The sequence below is a fragment of the Erythrolamprus reginae genome, chromosome 5 (assembly GCF_031021105.1).
Source record: "Erythrolamprus reginae isolate rEryReg1 chromosome 5, rEryReg1.hap1, whole genome shotgun sequence".
NCBI lineage: Eukaryota > Metazoa > Chordata > Lepidosauria > Squamata > Dipsadidae > Erythrolamprus > Erythrolamprus reginae.
In genome coordinates this window covers 59079477-59100187 of record NC_091954.1, presented here as the reverse complement: position 1 = coordinate 59100187, position 20711 = coordinate 59079477, and the positions used below count along the sequence as shown (strand labels likewise).

The 20711-nt window shown below is 39.1% G+C and overlaps 1 protein-coding gene across 1 annotated transcript in view; it reads left to right on the top strand.

The window, feature by feature from the left end:
* The window catches only part of SMC3 (structural maintenance of chromosomes 3), a 42916-nt gene that overhangs the window by 21603 nt on the left and 602 nt on the right, over nt 1-20711 (top strand). The window contains exons 14-28 of the mRNA XM_070752737.1: nt 3093-3196; nt 4811-4910; nt 5557-5717; nt 8125-8266; nt 8620-8770; nt 9396-9548; nt 11094-11245; nt 11450-11608; nt 12180-12287; nt 14084-14192; nt 14620-14867; nt 14955-15167; nt 15485-15676; nt 16674-16851; nt 19393-19499. Of these exons, the coding sequence (XP_070608838.1) occupies nt 3093-3196; nt 4811-4910; nt 5557-5717; nt 8125-8266; nt 8620-8770; nt 9396-9548; nt 11094-11245; nt 11450-11608; nt 12180-12287; nt 14084-14192; nt 14620-14867; nt 14955-15167; nt 15485-15676; nt 16674-16851; nt 19393-19499 (2277 nt within the window). The remainder of the gene's footprint in view (nt 1-3092; nt 3197-4810; nt 4911-5556; nt 5718-8124; nt 8267-8619; nt 8771-9395; nt 9549-11093; nt 11246-11449; nt 11609-12179; nt 12288-14083; nt 14193-14619; nt 14868-14954; nt 15168-15484; nt 15677-16673; nt 16852-19392; nt 19500-20711) is intronic.

Below are 20711 nucleotides of genomic sequence, written 5' to 3'. Positions count from 1 at the left end.
TTGCTAAGTCTCTCTCTTGCTATGTCTCTCTTTCTTTCTCTCTCTCTGCCTCTCTTGCTATGTCTCTCTTTCTCTATCTCTCTTTCTCTGCCTCTCTTGCTGTCTCTCTTTCTCGCTCTGTCTCTGTCTCTTTCTCTGCCTCTCTTGCTGTCTCTCTTTCTCGCTCTGTCTCTCTCTCTGCCTCTCTTATATGTCTCTCTTTCTCTCTCTCTCTCTCAGCTGACTGCAAGCGGGAGCCCTGACGGCGGCAGCTGGACATGCTGCTGGACGCCGTATATGCCAGGCCCGCAGCGCCAGCATGTACGGCGTCCAGCAGCACGTCCAACCGCCACCGTCAGGTCTCCCGCTTACAGTCAGCTGAGAGAGAGAGAGAGCTCCCTCTCACCACCGCCTGGAGCTCCCTTTCGCCACCGCCATCTCCCCGCGACTGCCTGCGGCCGCTGCAGCCACCCCCCGTCCGCTCCCACCGCCAGTGCCCTCCCGCCGGGCCCCAAAGGACACTTGCCGCGATGCCAGGGAATCTCCGGTGCCTCCGACCTGGGGCTCCCACTCGCAGCTGTCCCCCGGCTCCTGCCTGATGCCGCGGTTTCTGGCACTCTCCTGCTGGGCCCCAAAGAAGGAAGGCGGGAAAAAGGCGCGAAGAATGAAGCTCTCCTTCTTCCTGCCTTCCTTCTTTGGGGCCCAGCAGGAGAGCGCCGAAAACCGCGGCATCGAGCAGGAGCCGGGGGACAGCTGCGAGCGGGAGCTCCAGGTCGGCACCGGCAGTGCCCCGCCCAGCTGGAGCTTCCCTAGGAGCTTTGCGGCACGCCTGACCGTGTCTCGCAGCACACTAGTGTGCCGCGGCACACCGGTTGGGAAACGCTGGCTTAGAAGGTAAAAGCACTGCCTAACAAGGAAAGCAGCCCAAAGTTGAATCCTAGAAGGGTATGGTTAGCTTAGCATAATGCTAAGCAAGTATGTTGTTAATTATTGTAGGTTGAAGTCCTAGTTTTTATATTATTCATTTTATAAAAGAAAAGTTCATGATACTCACTACATCTCAGATGATTAAGTAATTCATTAATAAGAATGAAGAGGAATGCAAAACTATAGTAACTCAAGAGTAAACTCTGCATTTACATAGAAACACACTAATATATTAATATTATTGTTCTTAATACAGTGATCCCCCGAGTTTCGCGATCTCGATCATTGCGAAACGCTATATCGCGATTTTTCCACCCGATGACGTCACTCCCTTCCTTTCTCATCTTTCTTTCTCTCTCTCTTTCTCTATCTTGCTTCTTCCTCTCTCACTCTCTTCCTCCCTCTCTCATCTCTTTCTTTCCTTCTCTCTCTTTCTCTATCTCTCCCCCTCTTGCTCTCGAGCGGCGGGCGGCACCCAGGGAAGGTTCCTTCGGCCGCCCACCAGCTGATCTGCTCGGCAGCGCGGCAGCAGCGAGGAGCCGAAGATGGGGTTTCCCTGTTGCCTGGGCAACGGGGAAACCCCATCTTCGGCTCCTCGCTGCTGCCGCGCTGCAAGCGAGCGGCAAGCGAGCAGCCGGGCGGGCGAACGGGCAAGCGGCAAGCGATCTTGGGGTTTCCCCTTTGCCTGGGCGGCGGGAAGACCCAGGGAAGGTTCCTTCGGCCGCCCAACAGCTGATCTGCTCCGCAGCGCGGCAGCAGCGAGGAGCCGAAAATGGGGTTTCCCCGTTGCCTGGGCAACGGGGAAACCCCATCTTCGGCTCCTCGCTGCTGCCGCGCTGCGGAGCAGATCAGCTGTTGGGCGGCTGAAGGAACCTTCCCTGGGTCTTCCCCAGGTCTTCCCCGCCGCCCACACGCAAACTCCACCATCTGCGCATGTGCGGCCATGGAAAAAGGGGCGCGCATGCGCAGATGGTGTTTTTACTTCCGCACCACTACATCCCGAAATATCGATTATCGCGAGGGGTCTTGGAACGGAACCCTCGCGATAATCGGGGGATCACTGTATATTAAGAACAACACACAGGTTGTCCTTAAATCACTGTAGTTGATGAAATTCTTTACTGAGTTATTATTATTATTATTTATTAGATTTGTATGCCGCCCCTCTCCGTAGACTCGAGTTGCCTTATTTTCTTCAGTGTATCTTATGTGAGTTTGTTGGATTTCTTGTGAAAGGCTTTTTTCCTTTCCAGACCAGTTCCTAGCAAGCTTTGAACAAACTTCAGCAGCGCTGAAGGAAAGGAAAAAAACCTAGCTGAATTAGATGGGACTTACCCCACCAAGGTTCTTCCGAATGGGTCTCCCTACGTAGCCTCCCCACAGACTTATGCAACCCAACATTGATCACCCACCCAAAAGGAGCCTGTTCTCCAAGCTCTTCTAAGTGCCTGCTCTTGCCACAGCAAATGAGCTGGGAACACAAAAAGCTCTTCCCCTCTACCTGCATGTTATTACTGGCTTTTCAACTCCCTCTGCACCCAGGTAGCGGTCAGTGGCCGTGGGTAGCAGCGTCTTGTTGGTCTCTGAGGGTGTGTGTGCAGAACTGATAACAGCATGCAGGTAGAGAGGAAGTGCTTTTCGCACCCCAGCTCATTCATGCAGGAAATGGCAGACACTCAGAAGAGATTGGAAGGCAGCTCCTTTTGGGTGGGTGATTACTGGCGTAGGTCAGCAGGGAGAGTATGTAGGGAGACCCGTTTGGAGGGGCCTGGATGGGGTTGAGTACTGCGTAATTTGGCTGTGATTTTTCCTTTCCAGACAAGTTCCAAGCAAACTGTGCAAAAAACATCAGGAGCTTTTGTGCTGCTGCCTGCACTGCTTACTTTGAGCTGGTCTGGACAGGAAAGAAACACAGCCGAATTAGGCGGGACTCGAGTGATGGTTCTACATGTCTGGAGAAATGGCTTTGCATGGCACTTCCAGCATGCATGCCATAGGTTCACATTCATCTATACTAAAAACAAATTAAATTGCTTGTTTGTTTATATTGTTTATCAAAATGCTGAAAGGAAATTCAAACTTGTAAGGAATTTCAAACTTGTAAAGTTGATGCTGCTTAATAAAATGTGTTAAAAGTTCGTAAAAATTGTGAAATGTATTTAAAATACTTTTCTTATGCATATTAGAAATTGGATCAAGATCTCAATGAAGTGAAAGCTCGTGTTGAAGAACTGGACAGAAAATATTATGAAGTAAAAAATAAAAAAGATGAGCTACAGAGTGAAAGAAAGTTAGTAATTTATTGAGGCTTTACATTCTTACTTATGCTTGTAAGGATATGCATGTGTAAATTTCCCTATTTTAAATATATATTCTTATGAAGATTTCGTCTTAGATCAAGGATGCTTAGCTTGAGTGTCTAGAGAGCAGGGCTTTCAAACTCACGGCCTGAGGGCCAGTTGCATCACATGCTAGCCACACCCAGTTTAATAAAGGGGGAAAAATCCTAATACATCATGATACAGCCATGACTTTGCGACTTTGACACCTCTAATCTAGAAATTTTCTCCCAAAATCCTTGGATATGGCTGTTCTAAAAATTGCTTCAAATGGTAATTAAATGAGTTGAAAACAATTGCATTAACCATTTAATGTGTTAACTGAGCTTACATTTAAATTATATTTAGCTTTTATCCTTGCACTGTCCATTTTTTAACATATCCCTCAGCAAGTTACTCAAAGACCAAACATCCCTTAGTTGTATTATCCTACTGGTAGAAGGAAATACAATTTCCCATTAAATCTGCAGTAGTGCTATTATACTGCCAACTAATTTAAGGGATCTCAAATGTCGCAGTTTCTTGATAAATTAAAAAATAGAATAATTTGTGTAATTCCCTTCCTCAAGGTTATTCATGTAATGTAATATATTCAAATAATGGTTTAACTGGATACTTTTAATAACTACATTGTAATCTATGTATAAAATAAAACTCTTCTGGCTTGTCCAGCACAAGTGGGGAAAAGTTTAATAGCAATCTGTTAGTACATGGTACATACTGTTATTTGGGATTGGCATGTCTGTTAAACTGCCTATTGTAGTTAATACATTTACAGTTATAATATCACTTTAAGGACTTTGGCTGGTTAGCCATAAGAGGGCACCAGTACTCTCTTCTGTCGATGATGCTGGATTGCTCATTCACCTTTTGCCTTTACCTTGAGGGGGGAGTGTATTTTGCTTAGTGCTTGCTATGTGCAGTTTGTAGATTATTTCTGCTTAATGTATATTTGTAAATAGTACTTATTCAGCATACTAAGTCTGTGTCATTATTGGCTGTATCACACATCCACACTCTTCCTTAATCTCTGCTCAGCGTATGTCGAAAGTCGAGTAGCCTAGCTGCACCGAGATACCAACACAATCCAATTTTTCTATGTTAGGCTTGCCAAATGCAAAGCTGAAACATGTCAGAATTGGGCTTAACATGAATAAAGTTGGAAATCTCTAAGCTTGTCCATGCAAAGCAAATTCTGCTAAGAATCTTGCTTTGTAGAAAAATACTAACCTTACTCCTTTTGCAACACTTTTGTCCTGACTCGTGATCCAGAGTTTGAGAGCCACTAACCTAATCTGTTTTACCAATTTATCACTATCATAATAGGATAAAATTATACTTCCTTATTTTTCAAAAGCTGAAAATTTTTATAAATAAATAGGTGGTTCACAGGAAATATTTTGGCTGTTTTTGGTGTGGGGGCAAGAGAATGTTTTGTTATGACAAAATGCAAATATAGGTATTCTATTTTGAAATTCTGCATAGCACATTAATAATTATATTTATAATGCCTTTTTAAAAAGATATTTTTATTAATTTGGCTACCTCTGAAAATATTTTTTCAGTTATTTATGGAGAGAAGAGAATGCAGAACAGCAAGCTCTTGCTGCAAAGAGAGAAGATTTGGAGAAGAAACAACAACTGCTTAGAGCAGCAACAGGAAAGGTAGATAATGATCATCATTACTGGTATTTTGCTCAAAGACTTCTATTGTAAACCATACAGTTCTTATGCTTTCAGCTTCTTAATAGACTTGAAAGAGACTTGAAAGTAAAAAATAAAAATACAGCATTTAAAGCTAGACACTTCAAATAAAATTACATTCATGGTTGATCAGAATTTGATTTCTTTATAAAATAGCACTACACACAAAACATTTACTTAAGTCTATATGAGTTCCAATAGCAATAGCTTTACAAATGTATTTATTTATATAAATGATGAAGTTACTCCAGGGGTAGGCAAAGTTGGCTGTTCTAGGACATGTGGACTTCAACTCCCAGAATTCCTGAGTTAGCATGATTGGCTCAGGAATTTTGGGAGTTGAAGTCCACAAGTCATAGAAGAGCCAACTTTGCCTACCCCTGAGTTACTCTATCTTATGATGTGCAGAAAAAACACTACATTTTAATTGTACATAAGTACATATAAAAGAAGTAGCAAATGTGTGGACTTATTTTGTTTTCTGCTATAGGCAAAATAATCAAGTTTGTGGGGAAGGGTTCTCTGAAACAAAGTGTTAATGACGTTGGACATAGACCGATGGAACAGAATATCGGTTTTACAATGAATTCTATTTTATTGTAAACAGGCTATTCTAAATGGCATTGATAGCATAAACAAGGTTCTGGAGCACTTTCGTCGTAAGGGCATTAATCAACATGTTTTGAATGGCTATCATGGAATAGTGATGAATAACTTTGAATGTGAGCCGGCCTTCTACACCTGTGTTGAAGTTACTGCAGGAAATAGGTATAGTTTTCACTAGTTATTTTTAACAGTGTTTTTTGTGTTGCACTTAAAGGGTAAATTAAGATTATTTTTTGAAGCAATTATAGACCACATATTTTGAAGACAATTCCAACAATAGTTGCTATCAACATTTTAAACAGTTTGGTACAGTAATTAAGGTGATGGATCAAAAGACATTCAGATTCTAGTCCTCCCTTAGGATGGAAACTTTGGGCTAGGCTGGTTCCTTCCTCTCATTCCTAATCAGTTTTGGGTTTGCAAGCAGGCAGCTAATACAGTGATCCCCCGGTTATTGCGTTCCCGATCATTGCGAACGGGCTAATTTGCGATTTTGCAACCCGGAAGTAGAAAACACCATCTGCGCATGCGCGCCCTTTTTTTCTATGGGCACGCATGCGTAGATGGCGCCGGGCAGATCAGCTGCTGGGCGGCTTCCCTAGGTCTTCCCCCTCTTGCTGGCGGGAGGGCGAGCGGCGGGCATCAGCAAGGAGTTTCCCCACCGCCCACGCAAACTCCTCGCTGCCGCCCGCCCTTCGCCCGCCCACGCCGTTCATTCTCGCCGCTTCCCAGCCGAGTCCTGAAGCGAATTTGCTTCAGGACTCAGCTGGAAAGCGGCGAGAGCGAGCGCGAGCGAACGGCTTGTCCGCCGCCCGCTCGCGCATCGCCCGCCCACGCCGTTCATTCTCGCCGCTTCCCAGCTGAATCCTGAAGCGAATTTGCTTCAGGACTCAGCTGGAAAGCGGCGAGAGCGAGCGCGAGCGAACGGCTTGTCCGCCGCCCGCTCGCGCATCGCCCGCCCACGCCGTTCATTCTCGCCGCTTCCCAGCTGAGTCCTGAAGCGAATTCGCTTCAGGACTCAGCTGGGAAGCGCGAGCGAGCGGCACCAGCGAACGGCTTGTCCGCCGCCTGCCTGCCCGCTAGCGAGGAGCCGAAGATTGGGGGCGGCGCGGCTGTTTTAAAACGTCGCCGCCGGCATGGGGGGCTTGCCAGCACCCCCCGGACCCCCAACCCGGGTTTGGGGGGCTGCTAGGAAGCCCCCCATGCCGGCGGCGATGTTTTAAAACAGCCGCGCGGCTTCCCAATGAGTCCCGAAGACAAACGCGGAAGTTCGCCTTTGACGTTTGTCTTCGGGACTCAGTTGGGAAGCCGCGCGGCTGTTTAAAACATCGCCGCCGGCATGGGGGGCTTCCTAGCAGCCCCCCAAACCCGGGTTGGAGGTCCGGGGGGGTGCTGGCAAGCCCCCCATGCCGGCGGCGGCGACGTTTTAAAACAGCCGCGCCGCCCCCAATCTTCGGCTCCTCGCTAGCGCTGCAGAAGTAAAAACACCATCTGCACATGCGCAGATGGTGTTTTTACTTCCGCAGCGCTACTTCGCGAAAACCCGCTCGTTGCGGGGGGTCCTGGAACGGAACCCTCGCAATGATCGGGGGATCACTGTAAACATAGAAACATAGAAGTCTGACGGCAGAAAAAGACCTCACGGTCCATCTAGTCTGCCCTTATACTATTTTCTGTATTTTATCTTAGGATGGATATATGTTTATCCCAGGCATGTTTAAATTCAGTTACTGTGGATTTATCTACCACATCTGCTGGAAGTTTGTTCCAAGGATCTACTACTCTTTCAGTAAAATAATATTTTCTCATGTTGCTTTTGATCTTTCCCCCAACTAACTTCAGATTGTGTCCCCTTGTTCTTGTGTTCACTTTCCTATTAAAAACACTTCCCTCCTGGACCTTATTTAACCCTTTAATATATTTAAATGTTTCGATCATGTCCCCCCTTTTCCTTCTGTCCTCCAGACTATACAGATTGAGTTCATTAAGTCTTTCCTGATACGTTTTATGCTTAAGACCTTCCACCATTCTTGTAGCCCATCTTTGGACCCGTTCAATTTTGTCAATATCTTTTTGTAGGTGAGGTCTCCAGAACTGAACACAGTATTCCAAATGTGGTCTCACCAGCATTCTATATAGTGGGATCATAATCTCCCTCTTCCTGCTTGTTATACCTCTAGCTATGCAGCCAAGCATCCTACTTGCTTTCCCTACCGCCTGACTGCACTGTTCACCCATTTTGAGACTGTCAGAAATCACTACCCCTAAATCCTTTTCTTTTGAAGTATTTGCCAACACTGAACTGCCAATACAATACCCATCTGGTTTTATCATATATTGATAGCTTTACTGTAAGAACCAGGCAAACAGCACAAAAGCATAATGATAATTTTAGGAAGCACTTAAGAGAAATAACAAATGTTATCTGACTCAATTATATAAGATTATATACATTTGACTGTTTGGTTTCTTCGCCTTTTTATGGTTATTGATATTAGGAATGGGACATTCTATGCTGTAAAATTTAAAATAAACCTTGTTGATTCATTTTCTTTATCTTTTATGATAGGTTGTTTTACCACATTGTAGATTCTGATGAAGTTAGTACTAAAATACTGATGGAATTCAATAAAATGAATCTACCAGGGGAGGTGACTTTTCTTCCTCTTAACAAACTGGATGTTAGAGACACAGCATATCCTGAAACAAATGTAAGTTTGTTTTGCTGTAAATAATTTGCTACGGTAATAGTTGAGTTATATGAATACAATATCTTCATATAAAGGTAGCTATAAATAAATAGAATAAAAATATAAATAGTATAGGCTCTGGATTACCTCTCTCTCTGTATATTGTGATTGTGATTAGCTTAAGCTCATGACATTTTCCTTTGATTTAACTGTCTCATAATTAGTATTATTTGTATTTTGCATTTCAATGCTTTTTATTTCTTGTAGTGGCTCTCTGTTAGATCATGCAGTATTTAATCTGCATCTGTTAAATCTAAGATAAATTCTACTGGTTTGCAAATTTTTCAGCTATTTGGCTTGCTTATTATTTTCAGGATGCCATTCCAATGATTAGTAAACTGAGGTACAATCCAAGATTTGATAAAGCCTTTAAACATGTTTTTGGAAAGACTCTTATTTGTCGAAGTATGGAAGTATCTACACAGCTGGCTAGAGCTTTTACTATGGATTGTATTACTCTGGAAGGTATGGTTGGTTACAGTTTGATTTATGATGTAAATACATATTTCAGTTTGCTTTGATATGCTCAATATTAAAATCCCGTGTACCAGCATTTCCGATTAAATCATGAGTTTTATGTTTGCTAATTACATAATTTATTTTGTGTACTGAGAAAAGTTATAATATTTCAATACTCCTTGTATTGTAATATTTTATTTTATTATTTATTTATTTTATTTTGTCGAGTGTATATAAATACAAAGTATAAATGTTAATATGCATATATAAAAGTACAAGCATGGTTTTGAGTACAAGGTATTTTACAAAATACATGGGAACTTTAGGATAGGGACGGTAGGCACCCTAGTGTGCTTATGCATGCCCCTAGTAACTGATTTAATTGATTTTGAGGCTGGCTTGTGTTAAGCATTGTCTGCATAAACCACAGTTCTCAGTTACCATGAGATAACAATTCAAATCTGCTGAAAGTAAATTCTGGTAACTTGTTGTTTTGGTCATATAGAAGTAGCAACATATTGACCTGGATTCATTTTGTGCATGTACCTCATTATGTTCTGACAGGCTACTTGTTTCATGTACAGACCAGTTTGAAAACTTTTTTATTCAATATAACATCATTTTGTTGTAGGTGATCAAGTCAGTCACAGAGGTGCTTTAACTGGAGGTTATTATGATACAAGAAAATCTAGACTTGAACTCCAAAAAGATGTTAGAAAAGCAGAGGAAGAACTTGGAGAACTTGAAGCAAAACTCAATGAAAATCTGCGCAGAAACATTGAAAATATCCTTCAAAGATTGCTTGCTTGTCTGATATGTGGTGCATATAAATGAGTAGTTGACTTGAATATAATGACTTTGATATGATGAAAATATCCTTAGTGTTACTGGTATACTCATATGTATGTGAATGCATGTGTACATTTGTATCTTAAAATCAATGTATGGAAATTCAAAAAGGGTATTTATTCTGTTGCTGAGCTGAGAATCTGTTAAGCTACTTGGACTGGAAGAGAACTTGCAGCTGGTGGTAGAAGTAGGTGAAAGTTCTTCATTTCACTAGGATTTTATTTATCCTTTAAAGGAGGTGCCTTGGAACACATATATTTTTGACTCGCTAAATCAGACATGACTTTTTTCAGACTTGGGGGGGGGGGCGGGAGGGGACAAGTCAAATAGCCTTATGGAAACACAAATACAGAATTTCTGGGAGTAGCTGTATGAGCCTAAAAAAGATAATGATGTTTTAACGCCCCCAAAAGATTTATTTATTTATTTATTTTTATTATTTATTAAATTTCTATACTGCCTTTATCTCCAAAATGACACAAGCTTCGTATATGTTCTGTGCATGTATATTTAAAAGCACCTCTTTAAGAGAAACATTCCCTTCTGCTATTTTAATCTCAGAAATTAATTTTGAATGTTGAGTTGAATTCATTCAACTTTTTCAAAATGGAAAATTTCTGTATTTTTTGCTCCATAAGATGAATCCCCATCCCTCCAAAATGGGTGGAAATGTCTGCAATTTACGGAGCAAATATTGCACCCAGAACATGAAGTGTATTACCTCAGGGGTCCCCAACGGTGGACTGGCACCAGTCCTTTGGTGAATAACAGCTGGGTTGCGGCAGCGGGGTGCTAAACCCCATCTCTTTTTCATTGCCACCTCTTCTGTCTCTTTTCCACAGTTCAGGAGTCAATAGGCAGAGCTGCCATATGAGAGGAAACCTATGTCTGATCCTCTTAGCCTGTGCCTGATTATTATTTTTTCTTATTTTTCTCTTGGTCAAGTGTGTCTTATAGTGCGAAAAATACAGTATGTGTTCTTTCCACTGGACATACTATCACTGTCAGGGCCAATGTTGTATTTGTGTGATAATTGCCCCTGCCCTAAAGTGAATTTTTAACTCTGAAAGTGTAAAGCAACTTTTTAGCTTTCTTGTAAAAAGCTCTATTATTCTAGCAGACTTTCAGACTTTAGTTGTGTTTGGTTGATCATCATAGTTTAGATAATGTTTTGATAGTGGTGATATTTATTTTCTATTTTAATTTATTAAATATTGGAATTGTTCTCTGCTACACAGAATCCTAACAATTAAGTTAACAAGTAATCTGCAATTGGTTAGTTAAGTTAAATGATATGATTACTCATCTATCATTTTAAGCAAATTAGATTTTTTAAATTATATTGTAACTTATTTCTCCTACACTGATGTAAAGGAAGAGCTTTATTGGTCTGAAGAAACTTACAACCATTTTAGCATGTTGGGTTATGCGTAATCCATCACTTTAACAATGGACAGAATTTTTCCTTAGCGCATTGCACGAATTAATAATGAAATTGATCAACTGATGAATCAAATGCAGCAGATAGAAACCCAGCAAAGAAAATTCAAGGCTTCCAGAGACAGCATTTTGTCAGAGATGAAGATGCTGAAAGAGAAGAGACAGCAGTCAGAAAAAACGTTTATGCCTAAGGTACAGAATACCTTAAGAATGCTTACCATTTGGGGGGTATTTGCTCTTGTTTCAGTTATATAATTCAAAGAATGGGATTAATGTTAAGTGGCTTCAAAAGAAGAAGCAAGTGATGGGGAAAAACCCAATTAATTAACAAAATTAATTGAACCAGGAGGCTCCTTTCATGAATGAATAATTATACTTGGCTTAATTTCATTTTAGCAACGCAGTTTACAAAGTTTAGAGGCAAGTTTACATGCTATGGAATCAACCCGAGAATCATTAAAAGCAGAACTGGGAACAGACCTGTTGTCGCAACTTAGTTTAGAGGACCAAAAACGAGTTGATGCGCTTAATGATGAAATCCGACAGCTACAGCAAGTAAGCATGTTCATGTTTTGTAAGCCATAATATGATAAACAAATTTTGGCTTAGTATGTTGTCTGACTCAATGGTGGGTTACTGCCAGTTTGGGCAGGTTCTTTAGAATCGGAAGCAGAAATTTACCGTCATTCACTAAACCAGGAGCAATGACCATCGGTCCATAGAAAAACAGAAGATTGACGGCAGAAAAAGACCTCATGGTCCATCTAGTCTGCCCTTATACTATTTCCTGTATTTTATCTTAGGATGGATATATGTTTATCCCAGGCATGTTTAAATTCAGTTACTGTGGATTTATCAACCACGTCTGCTGGAAGTTTGTTCCAAGGATCTACTACTCTTTCAGTAAAATAATATGAGATTCACAAACACTGAATAAGTGGTTAACTTATCTATTGTTGAGAAGGTCCTGATTGAAATATAAACCAGATGCATTTCATATGAAACAGTGCAGAGGTTTAGCAAGTCTCTGTGGAATGATTTCATTGCAATTTAAAAATCCAAATTACCAGTACTTAATATTGTACAAATTGAAATATTTTACAAATTGATATTTCTTGCTTTATAGGAAAACAGACAGCTTTTGAATGAGAGGATCAAGCTTGAAGGCATCATTACTAGAGTTGAAACCTACCTCAATGAAAATTTAAGGAAGCGTTTAGACCAAGTTGAGCAGGTAGAATACTTTTTTAAATCCATTTTTTAAAAACAAATCTTGATTTAGACATAATGGCTCTGTTGCATATCATTATTGTGAGAAAGGGGAGTAAATCTGTTTCCAACTTGCATAACCCAGATGGTTTGGATTTAGCCACACATAGATTCAACCTTTTTTGAAATTTCCCTGAAATGTGCCAACTATCCTCTGGGTGAACTCCTAACTTGAGGGGGGGGGGGGGTTAAGGTAGAAAAGAAATAAGTTCTTTTGTGGCATTTGGGCATATTTTTTTAAATATGTGATTTTTACTGTTAAAATTTGTTAAACTCAAGATGGCAGCTCATTTTATATTTTAAAAATAAATTGTACAAAATTTAATTCAATTTAGAAACACTTTTCTATCTGTAAACACAAGTTTGTACTAAATCTGAAATCTGGCTCAAGATTCTTTTGGATTTACAGTTCCTACTAGAAAAATAGTTAGTGGTCAGGAGGGCTTTTTTTTAAAGAAGCAGCTTCAGTTCCTGATATCCTTGTATTTCTTGTATGGAATTCTTCAATTCACTTTACATGAGGCTGTTTTCAAAGACCTCCCAGAAAATTTAGCTGATGCAAAATATAGCAACTAATAAAATTATAAAAACATATATTACTGTTATATAACATTTATTGCAGAAGTAAGACTGTCTACTGATTTGTTTCTGGAAAATCAGTATGCTGGTTATTGTTTTAAAACAATAGATACCTGAGTATTTATTTTTTACCCTTGTGAGCTGCCCTGAGTCTGCAAGGAGAAAGGTGGCCTATAAATCTAGTAAAATAAATAAATATATGAAACTTACCCTAGACTCTTTCTGCTTGGATAATATGAACAAACAGAAAATGCCTGTTGAATTTTTCCATTTGCTGCAAATTCTGATGGGAGGGAGCTAGGGAACACTTGACTTTTAAGGTTAGGTTGGCTCTGACTCTCGTGATCCTCCAGAAACTAATTAAAACATAGCCATAGACAGGGTGTCTAGCAAACCTGGAAAACAGGGAAATCGGGGAATTATCAGGGAAATCGGAGGTTCGTGAAATATCGGAATTATCAAGGAATTTGTGAAAAAAAATGAAACAAATCGAGAAAAAAAAACCTATTAAAATGTTTTAAAGTCAGGGAAAATCATGTAAAAAAGAAAAGGATCCCACTGCCTGGCAGAGTCAAGTAAAAATGACATAACTGTGGCAACAACTTGTTTCCTCAGTTACTGATATTTCTCCAGGACTTAGCCGTTTGGTATGACATCATCTACGACCGCACCTTAATTAGATTGTAAGTTATAGGGAAATGTCAGGGAAATAAATATCAGGGAATTTCAAAATGCTTTCCCCCTGGACACCCTGCATAGATGTTCCAGGAGCTTTTGGTTCCTGATTGGTTCAAATCATAAGCACCAGATGTCTATTATAATATTAAAGTAGCTGGAACAATTCTATTTTATGTCTTTTATTTATGTGCTGGGTCATTGCCATTACTTTTTCTGCATTAGCTTGCCTTTTTAAGATTGAGGAAGTTTAGAAATTATATATCCATTAGTCTTCAGTTTCCAAATTGTGTGAAAAAGTTGATTAAATCATGTTACAAATCATGTTATGAATTTAAAAATTAAATGAGGGATTAGTTCAGGCATTCACGAGGAATCAATACTGAGTTGAAAGCACAAAGATGATTCCAAGTTGAACAATTTGTGATTTTGTACATATTGGTAGAATGTAATTTCTAGTCATCCTGAACATTGGAATATAAATGTTAATAACTCTTTGTCTTTCAGGAGCTCAATGAATTAAGAGAGACAGAAGGTGGCACTGTTCTTACAGCCACAACATCTGAACTTGAGGCAATCAACAAACGAGTAAAGGATACATTGGCACGATCAGATGGTTGGTAATCTTCTTTAAGCAAATAAATAATTTAATAGTTTGCTTTCTTAATACATGTTGTTAAGACAAAAATAAAGCACAAATAATAAAAAATAGTGAGGATCACCTTAGTGTTATAAAATTTTCTTCAAAGTGATTTACGTAAATCTGACTACATTACAATTATTTTAGAATGATTCAGCAGTTAATATACTATTTACTCTTACTTTATAGTTGACTCCTTTGCTTATGGCCTAAATGCTGCCATGGTTCATAACCATTTTTCAGACTTAATGTTCCTTCTGGCCTCCACATCAACTTCCCTTCCTCGTTCCCAATCAGTATAGCTTTTCTTTGTTCTTCTTTTTATCTATGTAAGCTATTCCTCAGTATTATTTTATATATTTATCTAGTTTAGTATTTTTATACTTTGTTTTTACTTTAATAGACTTGGACAATTCAATTGATAAAACAGAAGCTGGGATAAAAGAACTTCAGAAGAGCATGGAACGTTGGAAGAATATGGAGAAAGAACACATGGATGCTATTAATCATGACACAAAAGAACTTGAAAAGATGACTAACAGGCAAGGTATGCTTCTGAAGAAAAAAGAAGAATGTATGAAGAAAATCAGAGAACTGGGCTCTCTTCCCCAAGAAGCATTTGAAAAATATCAGACTTTGAGCCTAAAGCAGGTAACAAATGACTCTAGTTTTCATGATCAGAGATGATAGATATGAGGTGATATCATAAATTTAAATTTTTTTAACTCTTTTATGCAGCTCTTTCGCAAACTGGAACAGTGCAACACAGAATTGAAAAAATATAGCCACGTTAATAAAAAAGCTCTCGATCAATTTGTGAACTTTTCAGAACAGAAAGAAAAGTTGATAAAACGTCAGGAAGAGTTAGATAGGGGCTACAAATCCATCATGGAATTGATGAATGTCCTTGAACTCAGAAAATACGAAGCTATTCAGCTGACTTTCAAACAGGTATCGCATGACAATAGTCTAACATATAGAAAATGCATATTCTTTGGAATTAAACATTAATATTATTAGCTTCTTTTCTTGATATCTAAAATATAAGTGGTTTTATAGTCATTTTAACTTCTTTACAAATAAATGGGGTTCATTGTAAAATGCTTAAAAATACATTAAGTTATGTTAAATGTTAGGGGACAAATAAGTTTTATGTAAACATTATAACTTGATAACTTTCTTATCAAAACTATTTGTTGAAAGAGGTCATTTAGTCAATCTACTTCATTCTTTTATTGCTTGTCATTGTTGAATTGTTTTTCATCAAGGTGTCAAAGAATTTCAGTGAAGTGTTTCAGAAGCTGGTACCTGGGGGCAAAGCAACACTTGTGATGAAGAAAGGTGATGTGGAAGGTAGTCAGTCTCAAGATGAAGGTGAAGGCAGTGCTGAGAGTGAAAAGGGATCAGGATCTCAAAGCAGTGTTCCATCTGTAGACCAGTTCACTGGCGTTGGAATTAGGGTAAAACAAGATTATTTTCAATTGGCCTTTAATTATTGCTACGTTTCTTGCTGATAATATTTAAGAGCTAAGAATAATGTCTCCAATTGTTTCTCTCCACCCAGTACGTTCTGGAAAAACGGGTGCGCTCCAGGCCTCCTCTATTGTCATTTTGCAGGACTAAGGAATAATAATAATAATAATAATAATAATAATAATAATAATAATAATTTATTAGATTTGTATGCTGCCCCTCTCTGAAGACTCGGGGCTGCTCACAACAATGATAAAAACAAAGTTACAGTGGAAGCATGTCTATGGAGAGGGGCGGCATACAAATCTAATAAATAAATAAAATAAATAAATAAATGGTTTCCCTGTCACAGACTTTATGTAGTATAGCATTTTGCCTGGAGATAAGGAGAGCTCTCTTGCTCTCTCAAGGTTCTGGAAAGCTCTTAAAACATGGTTATTATTGAGGAGGGGAGTTGTCTGGTTGTTGTTGTTGTTGTTGTTATTATTTATTGTGTCATTTTTAAGCTCATTTTAATCTGGCTTTAGGTTTTATATGTTTTTATTGATTGGGGAAGATGCATTATAGCTCGCCTTTGCACTTATGGAGCCTCAGTAAACAAAAACAAACTAGTGTCAGGCCGAAGCCATCCTTTGGAGTTGGAGACTTTGGCCTGCCACACGTAGAAGAGTACTGTGGGAATTGAGGAGGGGTGATTGCATGACAGGGAAAAATACTAGCCACAGGGAAGTACAGGGGACGATTGGGGACATTGAGAGAACTGGAGTGGTCTACCTAATGAACTCGTGAGTGTGGGAACAAGGGATGAACCTTAACCTGGGTTGAGAACTGTAGGAAAAGTTAGTATTGGATTGACTACAGTTCGTAACCAACATGGCCCTGCTAATAAGTTGGAACTTGGAAGGAGGCCAAGGTTTGGACTCTGATTTATTTCTTGGATGTTAATTGGAACACTAACCACTAGTTTTTCTGCTGTTCCTTCAGGTGTCCTTTACTGGTAAACAAGGTGAAATGAGAGAAATGCAGCAGCTTTCTGGCGGACAGAAATCATTAGTGGCCCTTGCCTTGATTTTTGCAATCCAAAAATGTGATCCTGCTCCATTTTACCTCTTTGATGAAATTGATCAAGCCCTGGATGCCCAGCACAGGAAGGCCGTTTCAGGTAAAGATAGAGTTTCAAATAAGTCTCTTTTGCAAATGAGTCCTTTGTCTACACTTGCTCCTTTCTATGATTTTTTCTCTTATATGTGTTGCTAAAACAAAATTAGTATGAGTCTGTGGAGGGGGGCGGCATACAAATCTAAATAATAAATAAATAAATGTGATACAGAGTACACCTTTGCGGAGGAGGGCATTAAGATGTATGTTGAGCTTATTTGTCCTATTAGCCATTTAACTTAAAAAATAGTTTGAAACATTCTTAAATAAAAGCATTTGGCACAAAATATTGAAATCAATGTCTGCTTTCATGTATTGTAATCTCTTCTAAAAGGAACCGTGTAAAGATAGCTCATATAATTTTACTAGGAAGTTTTTAATAAAATTGCTTGTGGCTACTTCTGAATATAGCTTATATAATTTATTAATGTATATATGAGATTTATAGCTGTCTACAGCTATGTGCAGTTATGAAATGCTGCAATACTTTTTTGATCATCAGTTGTACCCTTTATTATAACACTTAAGGATAATGCTTGTCACAAATGCCCTTCATATAGTGAAATCACTTTCACAAGTGGTTCTCAAAATAAGTCTATTTTCTTCCATTCAGTTTATAAAACCTATGCTTTATACCTCACATATAACATCAGTAGATATGTTACAACAGTGGGTCTCAACCTGTGGTCTATGGAACCCAGAGGCGGGCATAATATTGTCACAGGGGTCCACAAAAGCTTAAATAAATACTACAGTTTAAATATTGACTTCGGTCTTGGGGATCCATGACCATATTCAGCCGATGAATTGACTGAGAAAAAACTGATTTCATGGGAATGACTGGTTTTTAGTCTTAGATTTTATATTTATTTAATTGAACCCGAAATGTTATATATTGTTTTATTATATGTTGTGAGCCACCCCGAGTCCTCGGAGAGGAGCGGCATATAAGTGCAATAAATAAATAAAATATTTGCATGAGTACAGTTGATAGATGGTACAGTCAATAAGAGAAGCAGGAATCCTCAGTGGCTTAACAATCAGAGAAAGAAACTTAAGCAGGACCTACCCTAATGAATCAAGCAATTAAAAGTGGCTGCAGGTAGTGTATACCTTCAAACATGCAACATTGATGTCAGTTCAGGTAAACTAAATGCCACAAGATGAACTAATTCTACTTTATTGCAAAGCTACATTAACAGAATCTTGCATGTCTGAAGGTACAAACTTCCTGCCATTGCATTTAACCAATTGACCCATTAGGATGAGACTTTTCTCATTCCTTTATGATTGCTAAGCAGTTGTGGGCTCTTGTCTGATGTGCCCTAGGCAGCATTTCTCCTCTTTCTTCAAGGCCACTAGCGCATTCCATTACATTCCTAATTTGCTTCCTCTGACAATGAAGCCACTTGGGGCTCCTATTTCTTTTGTCAGACTGTTTCCAAGGCATCATCTGTTCTACTTTCCCAAGGTTGTTCAAACATTGCATTATACATGAAGATTAAAATTTTACTGTACATACAGTAAAATTTTAATCTTAATGCATAACTAGTGTTGTACATACAACACTAGTGCAAAGTGCATTCAGTGTACAAAAGTGAAAAAGTAAAAAATATTCTCTCTTTATTCTTTATTTCATTGATTAGAGATCCTGGATTAGACTATCAATATCTTTATATAAATCATTTGTAATGAAAGAGTACAAAAATGCTGTGCTCAAGATTATCAGATTTGGTATTGATTAGTGGTTTTAAAGAATCAGCAACATTTTATGCCTCATATAAAGTATATTAGAAAAATATAAATTACGATCTTTATATCTTAATTTAGTAGAAAAGATGCAGGGTTTTATTTCTTTTTTTCCTTGCTCTTTTTCCACTTTTGAGTATAAAATATTTGAAATAATCACTACAACATGTTGTAAAGTCAAATATTTGAACTGAATATCCCCACTCTCTTTGGCACATCAGAAAATGCTTAAGTATCTATGTTAGCTTTGACGTTTAAATTGGTAATTTGACTGTGAAGAAATTCTAACCATAGCCAGACTGCTGTATCAGCCAAGTCATATAAAGTACAAAACTACAAATTGGTATACTCTTAAAAGACTGATGTGATATGGAACTTTATATCCCACTGGTAGCATTGCATCTTGAGTCATATGAGAACCAGCTGTTAGATCAAAAAGCAACTAAGCTTTAGTTGATGACTAATACTATTGCAGATGTTCCACTTGTTAAAGTTTTAGATTATGTACTAAAGGCGCTATATTTTAACAATTTATTTGTTAATTTTTTTGCTGCCTATCTTGTTGTGAGACTACTCTAGGCAGCTTACAATAATAAAAAATAAGGAAAAGACGTGTGAACAGAATAATAGAACAATAAAGTAAAAAATAATAAAGGAAAACAATGAAAATACATACATTAATATGATAATCAAAAGGATGGAAAATTGGAGAGCAGGGGAAGAAGGGGTAAGGTGGAGCCTGCCATCAATCTAGCTTCCATCTCCAGTTTACTTTATTTATTTCAATCTATTTCAGATATGATCATGGAATTAGCAGAACACGCTCAATTCATTACCACAACATTCAGACCTGAACTGCTTGAATCTGCTGATAAGTTCTATGGTGTAAAATTCAGAAATAAGGTGTGCAGTTTAAAATGTACAGTGTGAATATTATTGTATTCTGGTTAACATTCATTATTAAGGTCATGTGTTTATCAAATTAAATATTTGTCACAATTTTTCCTTGATTTAAAGACTAAACTTTGCTTAGATTTCAGCTTGATTTAATTAAGAACTTGATGTGAAATGATAAGATATCCATCAAACATTTCCGTATGATGTTATATTTAGATCAAATATGTATACAGTAATACCTCATGATACGAACTTAATTGGTGCAAGGAGGAGGTTCGTAAGACGAAAGGTTCGTAAGACGAAACATTGTTTCCCATAGGAAACAATGTAAAGTCAATTAATCCGTGCAACCAAAAAAACCCCCACAAAAAAATGTCTTTCGGCGACTGCTGGGAAGCGGCGCGGCTGTTTTAAAAGGTGACAGCCGGCCTGGGGGGCTTCCCAGCACCACCCCAAACCGGTTTGGGGTTCGGAGGGTGCTGGGAAGCCCCCCAGGCCGGCTGCGACCTTTTAAAACAGCCGCGCCGCTTCCCAGCTGTCTCCTGAAGCCGAACGCCAAAGCCGAACTTCCGCGTTCGGCTTCGGGAGACAGCTGGGAAGCCGCGCGGCTGTTTTAAAAGGTGACAGCCGGGCTGGGGGGCTTCCCAGCAACCTCCCAAACCGAACCCGGGGTTCAGAAAAATTTTGCCTCTTTTTACGAACTTTGTTCGAGTTACGAACCGGCGTTCGGGAGGCTTCTGGGAAGCCCCGCCGCCCGGCTGTCACCTTTTAAAACAGCCGCACGGCTTCCCAGCAGTCTCCGAACGCCGGTTCGTAACTCGAAAAAAATTCGTAAGAAGAGGCAAAATTTTTCTGAACCCCGGGTTCGTATCACGAGTTGTTCGTAAGACGAGGGGTTTGTATCTTGAGGTACCACTGTACTCATTTTCTAGACTTTGTAAACTATACAAACATATTAAAAGATCAATTAACAAATCATGGTAATGTCAAAAATACAGTACATATATTATATGATAGAATATGGTCCGCCCTGAGTCCACGGAGAGGGGCGGCATACAAATCCAATAAATAAATAAATAATGGTCCCATGATTAGTGCAAAACTGTTCATAGACATGGACTATGGAAGAGATCTGTATGCCGCCCTGAGAGGGTGGCATACAAATCTAATAAATAATAATAATAATAATAATAATAATGACTTCTTGATGGTTATAGG